General features: G+C 40.7%; 1 protein-coding gene across 1 annotated transcript in view; it reads left to right on the top strand.

Annotated features, from left to right (window-relative positions):
- The window catches only part of UNC5D (unc-5 netrin receptor D), a 443,483-nt gene that overhangs the window by 219,275 nt on the left and 207,352 nt on the right, over positions 1 to 16,856 (top strand). Inside the window, exon 4 of the mRNA XM_029950188.1 lies at positions 13,391 to 13,494. Within this exon, the coding sequence (XP_029806048.1) occupies positions 13,391 to 13,494 (104 nt within the window). The remainder of the gene's footprint in view (positions 1 to 13,390; positions 13,495 to 16,856) is intronic.

The following is a 16,856-nucleotide window of genomic DNA, read 5'->3' on the forward strand; positions in this document are numbered from 1 at the left end:
CACAGCATTTAGTAAAACTACAGCTGTTTTCCACCATCATGTGTCCCCACTGCCGAATGGTCCCTTTGCAGCACCAGTTTGCCTGGCAGACTGTGTCGCTTGGTGTGCAAGGGATAGTGACACACAGTACTACTTATAAAGTGCTTTATTGATAAAAGCAATTAGACAGCAGAGGGATTGCAGAGCACAGAGGATATAGCAGAGGCCCCAGAGTTCTTCTGTGGCCCTGAAAAACAGCCTTGAGGAGACTCTGCTTGACAGGACCCCGGCATCAGCCAAATAAATGCCTTGTTGCAATCCAGAGAGCCTACTCATTGCTTGGCACCGGGGTAGCATCAGGGACAATGCAGAGAGGCCCATGCAATTCAACCATGACCAGAGGGGTCGCCCCCTTTGCTATTGGTGCAAGCTTGACTCAGCAGGAGGTAAGCCTACTGTATCCCAAAACGCATGTTTGGAATTGTGCTTTGATGCCAGTGGTCCTTCAAGGAGACATGGTGAAATCGGAACTAAAAGATCCAGAGCAAAGACATGAAGTGAAAGATAGGAACAGCCTGGCATCAGTGTGGAACAGTGGTCTAGAAATGTGCAGATTCTCACACTAGAATTCATTGATCTCAACAAGGCAGAGGGCTTAAGAAAGTCTGGCAAAGGAAGCATCTACAGAGGAAGGAATTGACCTGACAGGACGCCTTTTATATACTTCCTCTGGGAACTAGAGTTGGTAGCTGACTTCTCAGGCCATAAGCATCCAGGGCTGGAGGACTGAGGCAGAACCAAATGGGAGCACCGGGCCTTGACTGTCATGTTGCTGGCATCCATCTGTTCTGCATTCAAACCAGCTTTTTTATACCAACAAATGATCTGTATTTGGCTAAGTTACAAATTCCTTTTTATGTATGACAAATGGGGTTTGTTGTTCCTTCAGAAAAGTATGGGTGGGAAAGACTCAGAGCCGATTTGCATACCGGTGTCATTGGACACTAATGGGACATTGTGCCATCCTCCTGCAATCTTACCAAATGACTAGGACTATGACTATTAAAAAAAACGACTATGATTTTTCACTGCCTGATTTGGTTTGAATGAGTAAATTATTTTTATTTCATTGCATTAACTGCCAGAACATTGAATGAGCCGATAACTCCCTGGTGTTGCTGAGCCGCAAAGAACTATTATTCGGAATTGAATTTTTATTGATTTTCTTGTGCTACAATGACTTTTCTAACATAGTAGCATGAAAGGAAAATGAGGAAAAGGCCAAGTAGGGCACAGGGTGAGGAAGGGGAGGCTGTCGCTTCCCATGGCCTCAGCCTGATGGGCTACTTACTGGCAGGCACCGCTGACTCGGGATGATCCTGTGGCTGATGAGATGATTTACAGGTGAGCCAAGCACCTGGCTTCATCACCTCACCCTCCTCTTCCCTTCTGCTGTCTTTTGTTTCCAGTCACTTTGGGCCTCGTTGGCGTTCTGCCATAGAAACAAACAGGGCAGCGGGTGAAGAAGGAGCAGAAGCAGAGAGGGTAATGTTCCACACCAGTGAGGGCTGATGTTTGGTGACATCTCAATGCGTGCACGCATGCGCACGTGCACACGGGGAACATGATTAAGTGTTACTTTAACATCATTATTGTACACTCACCTATTCGTGGTTTTGCTTTCTCTAGTTATCTTAACTACTGGAGACCTGGTTGTTATATTCATTTTTAATAATCATTCACGGGAGTTGAAATGGAAACACATTCATTCATTCAATAGATATTTATTGATGGCTCCTATGTCTTCCAGGTCCTAGAGGCAAGGCGGTGAACAAAACAAATAAAAAATGTTGTCCTTGTGGACAGATTCCTATGAAAATAATATTTTAGAATTCATGGAAGATTAAAAAAAACTTCTTTTTGCTTCATTTTGTTTGTTTTTAAGTTTTTGAGACAGAGACTGTGCAAGTTGGGGAGGGACACAAAGAGAGAGGGAGAATCCCAAGCAGACTCTGTATTGCCAGAGCAGAGTCCGATGCAGGGCTCCAGCCCACGAAGCCGTGAGATCATGACCTGAGCTGAAACCAAGAGTCAGTCACTTAACCAACTGAGCCACCCAGGCGCCACCTAGAAGCCCTCCAGGTGCCCCACTTTCTTCTTTAATAGACATGATAGGAGTGAAACTTGCTACAATAAAATGAAACAAAATATACTTCTTCCCTGGTTTCTGATCTAGTTTAAAGAATCTTAACTCCTAGGAAAGAGTGGCTTTTTTTGGACATTATTTTTTCTGCCTATAAAAATAATCCATGCTCATTATGGAAAGTTTAGAAAATGCAGAAACAAATGAAGTAAAGAATTAGTATACCCATACTCACCCGGTAGCAAGGCTTTGAAATGTTGAGTTACTTCTCTGTAGGGCTTTTCCTATAACATATATAGTAATCCCACACCAGTTGCTATTTTAAAATTTTAAAACCTTCAGCCTTGATGTGTATGTATGTGGTTTGGTTCAGTTCCCTTATACAAAATAATGTGAAAATTATTATTTCTCTTCTTCCCAGAGACCATGTGAGCGTGATTGTAAGTGAGATCAGAAGGTGGAAATCTATTTATATTCCACCCTCTCAATATATATGAATAGAAGACCAAGTCTAATAAAAGAGTGTCCTTATGTGATGTGATAACTTCTGGAAAGAGAGGTAGCTAGGCAGGCATTTTGCAGAGATTTGCAAGAAAGGAACAAGACCATTTGCAGCATATGCATGCAAGAAAAATGTTTTAAGCCAGGAAAGCCTGATTGAAGTAGTAAAAGTGGTACAGTGTGTATTATGTAGGCTGTGTGATGCTCTACCTCTGTTTAGATGTATAATTTTTCTGAGAAACTTTCTCGGAATCACTAGATTAAGTTGGGTCCCACTGTGATAGATTTTTACTGAATTTACTACTTCTCTATCGCATCATTCACATTTTTAATGTTTATTTACTTAAAGAGCACAAGCAGGGGAGGGGCACAGAAAGAGGGAGAGAGAGAGAATCAAAGCAGTGCCCACACTGCCAGTACAGAGCCCGGCGTGGAGCTAAACTCAGGAATGGTGAGATCGTGACCTGAGCCAAAATTAAGAGTTGGGTGCTCAACTGACTGAACCAGCCAGGCATCCCCATTAATCTGAATCTCCTGTGTAATGTCTGTTCATCCTGTTAGCATGTATGCTCTGGGAGGGTTGGAATGGTCTGTTTCGGGTTCACTAACGTACCCCACTACCCATGCTCAACAGCATGAGTGAATGAAGGAAGCTATTGCACATATACTGAAAACCTGAAGGCAAATTAGGAGAAGGCGTGCTGACCAAAGCAGGGTTTTTTTAATTTTTTTTAAGTTTTTTTATTATTTTTGAGAGACAGAGAGAGACAGCGTGAGCAGGGGAGGGTCAGAGAGAGAGGGAGACACAGAATCTGAAGCAGGCTCCAGGCTCTGAGCTGTCAGCACAGAGCCCGATGCGGGGCTTGAACCCCACGAACCATGAGATCATGACCTGAGCTGAAGCCAGCCGCTTAACCGACTGAGCCACCCAGGCACCCCCCAAAACAGGTTTACAATGCAGATGTACCCTCCTTTTATTTGGAAGTAGATGCATTCTATAAAAAAATTATTACTTTTTGAGGAGCCCAGCTCTCACATATTAAAACATATGTATATAAAATAGATACCCTTCGCTCTATGCTATTTTATCTTATGTAGCCATTTATTCTTATTTACTTTCAATTTTAAATATTCTTTGAGCTTTTTTAATGTCTGTATAGTATTCCATTATAGGAATCCACCAAAAGATATTAGCCATTATTGTATTATTGGGTATTTAGATTGTTAGCAACTGTTCAGCATTGTAAGTGGTGAATTGAGCAATAACACCATTCCACATTTTTCTAGGTAGCTGTCTAATCATTTTCTTGGAAAATTTAGAAATAGATTTTTTGAATTATATAAATGAATCCTTTTACATAATAGCTTTATTGAGATATAATCCATAATACCCTGCAGCCAATTCATCTATTTAAAGTATATAATTTAATAGATACCTTAAAATTTTATTTATTTATTTATTTGCTTAGTTTTAAAGATAGCATGAGTAGAGGGGAGAGGGGCAGAGGGAGAGAGAGAGAGAGAGAGAATCTTAAGCAGACTCCATGCTCAGTGTGGAGCCCGATGTGGGGCTCGATCCCACCACCCTAGGATTGTGAGCTGAGCTAAAATCAATATTCAGAAGCTCAACCGAGTTACCCAGGCACCCCTACAATTTAATAGTTTTTAGTACATTTTCAGAGCCTATGTTAGAACATTTCCATCCCTCCAAAAAATAAAACCATAAAACGTCTCCCTCACCCCTTGCCTTGACACTTGCAGTGCTCAACCACCACTAATTTTTCTGGCTGTATGGATTTGCCTGTTCAGGATATTTCATATACTTGGGATCATACAATATGTAGTCTTTCGTGTCTGGCTTCTTGCTGAGCATATTATTTTCAAAATTCATCTGTGTTGTAGTATGTACTCCAGTATTTCATTTCTTTGTATTGTCAAATAATAACCTATGGTATGGATAGACCACATACTGTGTATTTCTTCATTAGAAAGTGAACATATAAATTAACTTTTTTTATATAAATTATTTTTATATAAATGAAAAATGTTTTATTTTTACTTTTGAGAGAGAGAGAGAGATGTGTGAACAAGGGAGAGTCAGAAAGAGAGGAAGACACAGAATCCAAAGACAGGCTCCAGGCTCTGAGCTATCAGCACCGAGCCCAACGCAGGGCTTGAACCCATTAACTGTGGGATCATGATCTGAGCTGAAGTCGGACGCTTAACCAACTGAGCCACCCAGGTGCCCCATAAATGAACTTTTAAAGTAATTTTGACACATCTTCTAGCTTGCCCTTCATGTTGACCCGTTTTCACTCCATCTATCAGTGTTTAAGACTATAGTTTTCCATTCTCTTTTCAACACTGGGGATTAGTACTTAAAGAAACTCATAGGGGCACCTGGATGGCTCAGTCTGTTAAGCATCCAACTTTGGCTCAGGTCATGATCTCACGGTTGGTTTGTGGGTTCGAGCCCCACATCAGGCTCTGTGCTGACACCTCAGAGCCTGGAGCCTGCTTCAGATTCTGTGTCTCTCTCACTCTCTTACCCTCCTCACTCATGCTCTGTCTCTCTATCTCTCAAAAATGAGTAAATGTTAAAAAAAAATTAAAAATGAAACTAAGAAAACCAAGCCTCTTTGGAAAAGTAAAGAGACATATTGATGCTGTGTAAATGGGCATTTGTTTAAGAATTAGGGCTATTAGGCCTTCTCATTATCTCTATTAGTTGTTGATCACTTACGAATTTTGTTTAAATACAACTTTGTCATCTTATTATAGGGTATTTATCTTTCTCACTTTGTTTCAGTAGTGCCCTTTACGTATTAAGGCTGTCCAGCCTCTACCTATAATCTTATTTATAATGTGTGAGATTGAGATCATTTTTTTCCTTCCAAGATTTTATTAAAATTCAAGTTAGTTAGCATATGGTGTAGTATTGGTTTTAGGAGTAGAATTTATTGATTCATCATTTACATATAACGCCCAGCGCTCATCACAAGTGTCCTCCTAAATGCCCACCACTCATTTAGCCCATTGCCTGCGGACCTCCCCTCCAACAGCCCTCAGTTCTCTATAGTTAATAGTCTCTTATGGTTTGCCTTCTCTCTGTTTTTATCTTATTTGCTCTTCCTTCCCTTCCCCTGTATTCATGTTTTGTTGCTTACATTCCGTGTGAGTGAAATCATGTGATATTTGTCTGTCTCTGACTGACTTATTCCACTTAGCATAATACCCTCTATCCATCCACATCTTTGCAAATGACAAGATTTCATTCATTTCAATGGCTGAGTAATATTCAATTGTGTGTGTGCATATGTATGTATATATACCTTCTTTGTCCATTCATCAGTCGATGGACATTTGGGCTCCTTGCATTATTTGGCTATGTTGATAGTGCTGCTCTAAGCATTGTGGTGCATGTGCCCCTTCAAGATTGAAACCGTTTTTAATTTGACAGTATCTACCAGACATTATCTACTAATCATTTCCTTAAGCATTCTTCTTTTAATTTTGTTTAGAAGGGCTTCCCCTATCCTAAGATCCAAATAAGTATTATTTTGTGACTGCTGTGGTTTTATCATATACTAACTTATCCTTTTCATTTGAGAGTCTTTGAAAAGTTTACCAGTTTATCATTACTATGTATATCGGATTTATGAACAAGCCACCCCCTCATAATCACTGCAGCCTTATAATGGGATTTAGTAATTGTGACCTTTGTTAAGCCGTGTTATGTAGCCAGTCCTCTTAAGACGATTTTACACACATTAGCATTTAATGCACACAAAATCTACATGTAACAGAAATTATTATCCTCATTTTACAGATGAGGAACCTGAGGCAAAGAGAGATAAAAATATTTATCAAATCAGGGTTCTACTAGGTGGCAGACCCAGAATTCAAATGGATGTTCAATCTCCAACCTCACCTTCTTCAACAGTCCACAGTCTTAACTAGTGGAGTTCTAGAACAAATGACCTAGGACTTTAAATCCTTATCATTACTTATCATGCATGTCTATGAGGTGTTATGCAGTTTTCTTTCCAGAGTTTTGAATGATTACATGAATATTCCTGTCTATATTATAAAAAATTAGATTTGAACATTTTCAAGTGTTGTTTGCTGCCCACTGCCAATTTTTTTGAAACAACTTCCAAATACTTACTACTTCATTAGTTTGAGCCTCATTTTTAAAAAGGTCATTTTTATTCAGGAAGGGGGTGCAGCTGATTACAACCTCTCTTGTCTCTGTCGTGTCTGAGACTATATTGTTGTTCGTTTGCTCACGTATAATAGCTTGTTTGGGAAGAAAGCATTAGTACCTATGCTTTGCTTTTTGTCTTTCAGAAAAAAAAACATAGATGTGATTAATTATACTGTGGTATATGCTAATATAGGAAAAAGCTCTAATCCTAGCCTGATTTTTGTTTCATTGTCAATCACTTCTTTAAAAAAATATTATGTAGCTTTATTGAGACATACCTGACAAATAACATTGTGTAACTTACAATTTGTGATGATTTGGTATCTCTTTTTATTGTGGAATGATTATCATGATAAAGTTAGTCAACAGTTCCATCACCTCACATAGCTATATTTTTTAAAGAATTTACTCTCTCAGAAACTTTTAGGTATACAGTACAATATTGTCAACTTTTTTCACCATGCTGTATGTTAGGTCCACAGAACTCACTCATGTTGTAAGTTGGATATACCCTCTGACTACCATCTTGCATTTCCCTCACTTACCAGATCCTGGCAACCAATAATCTTCTCCTTGTTTGTGAGTTCAGGGTTTTTATATTTTACATATAAGTGAGATCATACAGTATTTGTCTGACTTGTGTCATTTAGCTTAATGCCCTTAAAGTCCCATCTGTGTTGTCTCTAATGGCGGAATTCAGTTATTTATTTATTTTTATTTTATTTTTAAATGTTTCTTTATTTTGAGAGAGAGGAAGAAAGAAAACATGAGCAGGGGAGGGGCAGAGAGTGAGAGAGACAGGTAATCCCCAGCAGAGCCCAGTGCAGGGTTCAATCCCATGGTTAGTGAGATCATGACTTGAGCCAAAATCAAGAGTCAGATGCTTAAGAGACTAAGCCACCTGGATGCCCCTGGGTTGTTTTATTTTTTTTAAGGCTGAATACCCCTCCATTGTGTGTGTGTGTGTATACACCACTCCATTCATCCGTTCATGCATTGATGTAAACTTAGGTTGTGTCCATGTTTTTCTGATTAATGTTGCAATGAGCAGAGAATATAGACATCTTTTCAAAATAGTGATATTTTTCCTTTGGGTATATACCCAGGAATGGGATTGCTTCATCGTATGGTAGTTCTGTATTTAATTTGGTGGGGGGAGCACCTTAGAACCTTCATACTGTTTTTCATGGTGGCTGCTCCTATTTACAGTCCCTCCAACAGTGCGCACGGATTCCCTTTTCTCCACATTGACGTCTACATTTATCTTGTCTTTTTGATGAGAGCAATTCTAACAGCAAAGTAGTATCTCACTGTGGATTGGATTTGCATTTATCCGATGATTAATGATCTTGAGCACCTTTTCATCTACCTGGGGACATTTGTGTGTCTTCTTTGGAATAATGCTAATCTGGGTCCTTTGCACATTTTTTTAATGGATTGTTTGTTCTTTTGCTGTTGAGTTGAACGAATTCCTTGAATATGTTGAAGATTCACCCCTTATTAGAAATATGGTTTGCAAATATTTCCTCTCATTCCATAAGTTGCCTTTTCACTTTGTTGATCATTTCTTTTGCTGCCCAAGAACTTTTTGACATAGCCCTAATTGTTTATTCCTGCTTTTGTTGCTTGTGTTTTTTGTTGTCATGTCCAAAATATTATTGTCAAAGCCAACATCAAGAAACTTTTTCCCCAGAGTTTCTTTTAGTCATTTTATGGTTTCAGGTCATACAGTTAGGTCTTTAATGCAATCTGAGCTAATTTTTGTGTTACAAGGTAGGGGTCCAATTTAATTCTTTTGCATGTGGTTATCCAATTTTCCCACCACCATTTATTGAAGAGATACCCTTTCTTCATTTAGAATAATTGGATCCCTTGTCAAATATTAGTTATCTGTATATATGAGGTTTTATTTCTGGGGTCTCCATTCTGCTCCATTGATTGGTGCGTCTGTTTCTATGCTGATACTATATTGTCTTGGTTACTGTAGCTTAGTAGTGTAGATTGAAATCAGGAAGTATCAGGCCTCTAGGTTTGTTCTTATTTTTCACAGTTGCTTTGACTCTTCAATGTCTGTTGTGGTTCTCTGTGAATTTTAGGATTATTATTATTTTTTTTTATTTCATTGAACAGTGTCACTGGAATTTGTGTAGAGAGTGCCCTGAATCTATTGATGGCTTTGGGTAGTATAGAAATGGTAACAATATCAATCATTCTGGTCCATGAAATCTTTAGGTACATCAGTTGTTTTCTCCAGAGATACTTATGAAATCATTATGTTTATAATTTTAATTTTGTTAAAATTCAAAATTCAACTATGTCATATTTAGGATCTTTTTTCTTTCATTCTAATACTATTTTGCCTTGTATCTGGTGAGCTCGTTTGCAAATTCAAGTTGTTTTTCACCTCAGAGGAGAATTATTATCGTTCTTAAATAGATTATCACTTATTTTCTTTCAGCTTGTTGTTTCCTTCTTAAATTCCTATTCTATTTAATACTATATTACTTTTTCTCAACATTATCTTTTGTTATTTCTTTTTTCTTTTGCTGGATAATTTATTATCATTTTATCATTTTCCTCTTAGCTCATGCATTCAGTATTTATTTATTAAGGACATACTCTGTATCAGGTCATGGGAGTATGAGTAACCATCTCAGAAATAAAGCCCCTCCTTCATAGAACTGATGATCTAGTGAGGAAAACAGATAAGGAGTAAGCAATTATAAGAGCCCTACTTGAGGAAGCTTTATAGACTGGGTTTTGTCGGTTACATAGCTCTTGTCTCTTGCCTTTACAGACCCCTGGTCTGTAAAGCTGGGGCTGGTGCTTCTTTGCCAGATCCTGACTCCCTGTAAGGCTCCATCAGTAGGGGCCAGTGGAGGAGATGGAACAGTAGAAGAGGGAGAAAGTCTACTTGTTAATTTTCTGTCCCTGTCAGCATCACCCTAGAAGAAACTAGTAGAATTTCTTCATCCTGGAAGTGTCAGTTGCTTCTTATTTCTAGCTTATATATTTTGTTTCGAATACTTCCAGAACCAGCTTTGTAAGGACCCACAGAGACTCCAGAACCAGGCTGATGGACAGTCTTTGTTCAGGTCTTGGTCTTGTACTCTCTTCCAAGTTTCTGAGGTGGCAGCACCCATGCCCAGGGCTTCATAGCTCTGTAACCCCAACATCTTCCTTTGGCCCCCTCGTGCTCCTCTGCTTTTTTTCCTTTTCCTGCCTGGATCCTGACTGGATCCTCACTAGTTTAATTTTCTACAATATTCAGGATGCTGTTTACAGTCTCCATGGTATGTATATTTCTAATTCAGCACTTATGTTGTTTTTTCTTCCCCCTGCATAGTGGCAGTTTTCTTGATCTCAGATGTTATCCTATTTATAACTCCCTACTCTAGATTCTCAGTTGCTATTTCTTTTTGACTTAAAAAAAAACCCTCAAATTAGAAGTTCTCTAAAAATGCCTCTTGTTTCTTGTCTAAGAGGAAGCCATTGAATCTCATTTCTGTGGTTTGCCTCCTTTATTTGTAGAAGAGTTCTTTTTATATAGCTGGGGATGTTTTCTTTACTACTGGAATTTGCATGGGTTTCTCTCTGAATCTTTCAAGCCTTGAAACTAACATAAGTGACCAAAGTATTACTTTTGCCAATTAAGAAATTAACTAGGGTGAGTGATCTGTGGTGGGAATCAGAGGTAGAGCTAGAAGCATGTATCTCTGTGTCTTAGAGTTTATTTCCATGATTTTTAGTATATTTCATAGCCAGCTGGAATTTGTCTGGTCTGTTTGACCTCCTTGAGAATTAGAAATACCAGAGTTCTGCCATTAGACTCAGGTGTAGGGCAGGACTTTATGATGCTTGCATTTCTCACTTGGTGTCATATCTGATGCGTGGTCGGCTGCCCATTATGAGTTGGATCCTGATACATGACATCATACTTTTTCCCTGACCTTCTACTCTATTGCTGATTAGTCTTTAATGTTTGTCTCTCCATATGGAGGAGTGTTAATACATTTCTTGTTGGAACCTGCCAGTGATTTCCAGTGTCCGTTGGGGAGAAGCAAGTGGTTGGAAAGCTCCCTCCCTTAGTTTGATCCTGGCTGGATGAGATCTACTAGGTATCTCTTCTTTATAGACAGTACCTTTTCCTATGTCCCAGTGGGAATGTAGGGCTTCCTTTTATAGCTCAGTGTTTACCTATTTTATGGAACTGTTGGGAATAGGGAGGGATATTGGGAATGGGGAGGGAAGATGTCATCCCTCTAACTTTCCTTTCGTCTGCTAAAGTATTAGAGTCGTGGAGTTGGAGCTAACCGTTAACTATGCATTTGGTTACCTTTTCCATTTCTCCTGAGCAAAGAATGGAAGTAGAGGTGGGAAATAAAACAGAAAGTCCCACTTTCCATTTTCTGTGCTTCCTCTGGTTGGTTGAATACAGATTATGTGGTGTTGTCAAAGCAGCAATCATTATTCAGCATCAACAAGTGAAGCTTCATTTGGAAAACAAAGCAATCAGGAAAAACAAAACGGCAAACAAACCAAACAAAAATAGCCACAAAAGCCTCTCCCTTAGCAAATGGAGTATTCGCAAAACTCGTGTTAGAGTCAAGCTCACCCTCTGTGCTAGACTGGTTTCAGTACAATCCTGATGAATGAATGAATCAGATGGAGGAAGGAGTTTTGACTCATAGCTCCCGTGTGGGAGAGAGCGAAGGAAGCTTTGTGGTCAAATGGTGCTGGAAACTGGAGATTTTTCATTGTAGGGTTTATTCGGAGTTCTTCACTCACGGGTTTATCAGTAGTCAGGAGACCCTCATCACACTTGCAGTCAGAAATTCTGAATCAGACTCTTAAATACAGAGAACAATGAGGGTTGAAGAGGGCACTTGTTGGGAAAAGCACTGGGTGTTGTATGTGAGCGATGAATCATGGGAATCTACTCCTGAAGCCAAGTCTACACTGGGTGTTAACTAACTTGAGAATAAATTTTAGAAGAGAAAAGAAAAATTATAAAACAACAACCTTGAAAAAGAAATTCTGAATCCTCAGGGCTATGGCAGTCTATGGATCTGGGATAGAAGGAATCTGGCTTAATGATTTGGGAGGCAGAAGAGAAATGAGAAGAAGGATCCTGCCCCCTGCCTGCAATGCCAGTCCTTTTAAGATCTATCTGTTGCTCATGTACACTCCGGAAGATCCCTGAACATATAGCACTACTGACAAAAGGCGTTAGTTGCCTCTGGGAGGGAACACAGTAAGACTAGAAATCGGAAGAAAGTGAATACATGGACGGCTCAGCTTGTTATTCATCCAGCGTTTCTGACTTGCTAAAAGCAAGTTTAATGTATTTATACAATTTGTAAAGATGTAACTGATTCTGGAACTCTGCTCTTTACAGGGAACATATTTCATGTTAGTGTAAGCACTAAGGAAAATTAAATCAATAAATCCGCAGCCTGTAATTTGAGATACTCCAATTGAAGAAAAATACATTGGGAGGGAGGGGGAACCGTTCACACCGAGAAAGACTTGTAAAAGCCGCGTTTGCCTCACTAGCCCCGGATTTCAGGTGACAGCACGAGTTAAGCCTGTGCTGTAGAATCTTATAAGTGTTGTTGTGACCGCTCCCAAGATGCAGAGGCCCACTCACTCTTTGGTTCTTGAAGCACTCGCTCAAGTGGAAAGCCACTTGAGAGCCGCACTTTCTCTCTGAACTCTCTGTGTCCTTCTCCCGGAGAAAGTTTTTGCTGGCTGTAGCCCGCAGAGACTGGATGTCAGGAAGCTCCATGCATTTTCCACCCTCCTTGCTGGCATTGATGTTCACCGAGACCACTGGCAAGCCAATTAACCTCCCCCGGCACCACCCTTCCATGTGTAAAAGGTTAATAGTGCAGCTTGTTTGCAAAGTGCCTGGAGCCTTCCATGAAGGGCACTACACAGATACCCAGCCTCGATGTTTGACTGGAGGGCGTTGTATTTTTTAATTGTATGTTCGTTTGGATGGGTTATAGATTTTGTGGTGGTTGAGTGTTGCCCCGTTCTCCCTGGTTACATATAAAGACTAATAGGTAATCTAACTCTATTACCATCTTCTAGAGCCCCCTAGAGGTTCAGGAAAAGGCAGAGCTTACAGATTAATAATGCATTCTTTAGTTAATAAAAAAAATCACATGCATCTCAACTGCATAATGGCTGTGGGTGGCAACTTATTAGGCCAAGTGCTTCGTCAGATGCTAAGCAGATTATGTTGGCAAAGACTCTGGAAATGATGCGTTGTTTTTAGTTTGTTTTCTTTCTGCGCCCCCAGTAAATCTTTCCTCCTTCACATCAGCACGGAGCACAGGAAGTCCTGTTAGGGTTTATTTCACATGTGCTTGTGACTATTTGGGGAAACGATTTTCTTATTTCCGCAACTCCTAAAACCAGTTGACTTTTCTGTGTCGACCCAGTTTGTGACATTAAGCTCACCATTTTATTGTATTTGGAATCCATGTGAAGAATACTAGCCCTAGAGCCAATTGTCATGTACCTCACGCTTTTCTTTTCTTTTTTTTTTTTAGATTTACGGAAAAACTTTGAACAAGATCCACAGGGAAGGGAGGTACCCATCGAAGGCATGATAGTGCTGCATTGCCGGCCACCTGAGGGAGTCCCTGCTGCCGAGGTAAGAGACCAGCCCTGGTACCAGGTGGGAGAACTGAGTCCTGTGTGGTCATATGTGAAATAAAAGAATCTGTGTCACATGGCACTCTTGCTGTCTGGCCCCAGTTGCTAAAGATGGTGAAGATATCACAAAGGAAAGAAGTTGTAAGAGGCAGGTGTTTCTTGCCTACTTTGTTGCTGACTCGAAGCTCTTGTGAGGTAGCCTGTGTAGGATTTGGTCTGTGTTCTTCATTTTGGTGACCTCAGATCACACAGGTGGCATCCTCTGTGTCCGCAGTCAGTCACCTGGGACACTCTGGCATGCACCTTGGGTCATGGCTCAATCTGCCATGTGAAAAAGCTCCCAGGGAAGGAAACGAGCCCCTACTGCCAAGTTTCACTAATGTTTATACTGAGTCTTTGTTTACTTACAGAACAAATATCCACTGAGCATTTATTACGGTGTAGGCACGCTGCTGGACATGGAGGATATGAAAAGTGCTGAAGCTACAGGTCTCCTTCACAGTGGGAGTCCAGAATCCAGAGTCCCTCTTGGTTTCACTCCTTGCATGTTTTCTAGAACGCCTATCATACTATTAGAATATACTTGTCAATAATGCCACACTGTGGTCATAGCGAAGGCTTCCTATCTTTCAGTCACTCTTAAAAGATGTTCTGCTAGATGAGTACTATGAGTCATGAAGGCAGTATTGAGGGCGAGCTGGGGAGCTAAGAAGTACAAGGAAAGCTTTATAGAATGATAAGTTTATAAGTGAAGGTCTGAGCTGAGTAGTAGATAGTTCAGTCATGGCTCTTCTGTGGGAAGCTAGGGAAATGTCCTTAGAGCTAAGGTTCGTTTATTCACCAAGAAATAGAGATTTAAAAAAGAAGAAGCAGCAGCCTTTGCCTCCCATTTTCGCTAAAATTGCTGTGGGATTTTGTAATTGGAAGGACAAAGGAATTGAGAAAATAAAAGGGAGCCGAAAAACATACACACTTGCATGTTTAGACAGGAAGCATGCTGGGTGGACACTATTCAAAGCTCAAGTGGTTCACAGAAATGAAGCAAACGGACTTGAAAATTAAAATGAACATTCCATGCATGATAGGAAATGATTAGAAAGGAAAATGCTTATTTTTAGATTTGTATTTAATGTGAAACAGAAAGGTTTTTCATCCTTCTCTTGCTACCTTTCCATTCCTTGCAGAGTGGGGTGTAGTTTCCGGAGCAGGGCGAGAGGCCACAGGGCATTCAGTGCACAGGGGAATGCATCAGTCTCGTTCAGGACACCCCGCTGCTCCCAGGAGTCTAGCTTGGACATCAGCAGTTTACTACAGGCACCACCTACCTCTCCAAACCCTGATTTACAGATCTTCTGGGGCTGCCTGGGTGGCTCAGTCGGTTAAGCAGCCAACTTCAGCTCAAGGTCTGTGAGTTCGAGCCCCATGTCAGTGTCTGTGCTGACAGCTTAGAGCCTGGAGCCTCCTTTGGATTCTCTCTGCCCCTCCCTGTCTCGCACCCTCCCCCCCAAAAATAAATAAACCTTAAAAACAAACAAACAGCCAACCAAACCAACCAAACAAACCCAAATGTCTGTGTGGACAGAAAATCTTGCGGGGAGAGGGGCCTGTTCAACTCCGTGCACCTTCCTATTCTCCCTTTGACAACACATGACACTTTATTTTAATCATGTTCATGTTCTTAGGAATAAATTTCAGAGCCAGGCTGGCTGATATTAAATGGAGAGCCATCCCAAGGAGTAGCCAGGGCTACCGGATGGTTGAAAACAGATGTTCTGAGCTGAGAACAAGGGCGAGCTGTGGTTTCTCCATTTTGTGTTACAGGATGGATCTGGAGAGGTTCTGTGGGCTAATGGCCTATTGTGGAGCCCTGACAAGCATTTATAGCATCATCTCAATGCAAGAAAGCATCCCAGTTCCCAACACCGGGTTACCTTGGGATTTATGAGTTGGATACTACCTATATCTGTGCACCAATATTTACAGCTTTCTTAGCATGCAGTAGCTTACATGGTTGTTATTACCATCGGCATCTGTGTTTCTGCTGATGGGAGGGCAGAATGACAGAAGAAAGCTGAGAGAGAGGACAAGAATGGAGAAGGAAAGGGAAAATGTACGTTCCCTTCCCGGATCGGGGTCTCACATGGTTGAGATGTCGCAGTGCCTGCCACAGGGTCTCCAGATCTGCAGCAGCACCGTTGTGCTTTCTGCCTTCATGATCCAGAGAGGATCCTATAGTTAGTTAATGACTGTCCAAGGTGACAGTGATTGGAACTGTGTTTGGAATTTGATCAGTGATGTAATTGTCACTGTAAAACACCATCCGTTATCTTCCTTGAGCAGGAATGTCCCTCCCTCTCCACCACATGGTTCTCTTGCTGCCTACCTCCCGTGTGGCCATGAGGTCACCACTGGAAGGGGTTGTGGCCAGCAGGGCCACTGATATCTTGGCTGGTTTTGCCCTACAGTGGTCTAGGAGGTCTCCTCCTTGGCACATTGAGAGGCATCTTGGGAGCAAGTCCAAGTCTGTTTTCATAAAGCATGTACAATTGTCCTCTCTCTGTGAGGTAGGACTTCCCTGGCAACTAATTCATCTGTTGCCACAAAAGGTGGTTTGTGTAAACACAGGAAGGGCTGCCATTTATAGAATGTCCCCATGTGCCAGGTACTGTGTTAAGTGCCTTCTCTATTATTTTTCTTTTTTTTAATGTTTATTTATTTATTTTTGAGAGACAAAAAGAGGCTGAGAGAAGGGACTAAGAATCCCAAACTACCTCCACACTGTCAGCGTGGAGCCTGACATGGAACTCGAAGTCCTGAACCATGAGATTGTGACCCGAGCCAAAATCGAGAATTGGATGCTTAATAGCCTAAGCCACCCAGGCATCCCTTCTCTATGTTATTTTATTTGATTTGCAAAAGAGATGCTAGAAAGCTACAGGTATTTTCATGTCTATCTTACAGGAACTTGTCCAAGCTCTTGGTTCAGTAGGAAGCTATTCTAACCTTAAAGCTCAGATCTTTTTTCTTCTCTAATATTTGTTTATTTTTGATGAGACTGTGGGTTCACTTAGTTTTCCCCAAGCTTTTTGAAGCTTGAGAGCCCATGGGCCAGTGATAACATATCTGTTTGCTATGCTCTGGACTTTCTACCACTAGAAATAGTGATTCACATTTCTTCTAGTGAATTTGCCAATCCTAAACTTTCTGTAAATTTTGTATTCCTTTGTTTGAAATAAGTTATCTGGTGGGGAAACAAAGAATAGATCAGGGAAGAAAATAAAGCTGTTGGGAGCTCAGGAGGACAAGGGGCTTGGGCTGGGGAAGCTTTACAACCTCTCTGCTCCTAAGGGCCAGGAGCCT

Source organism: Suricata suricatta, chromosome 1, assembly GCF_006229205.1.
Source record: "Suricata suricatta isolate VVHF042 chromosome 1, meerkat_22Aug2017_6uvM2_HiC, whole genome shotgun sequence".
NCBI lineage: Eukaryota > Metazoa > Chordata > Mammalia > Carnivora > Herpestidae > Suricata > Suricata suricatta.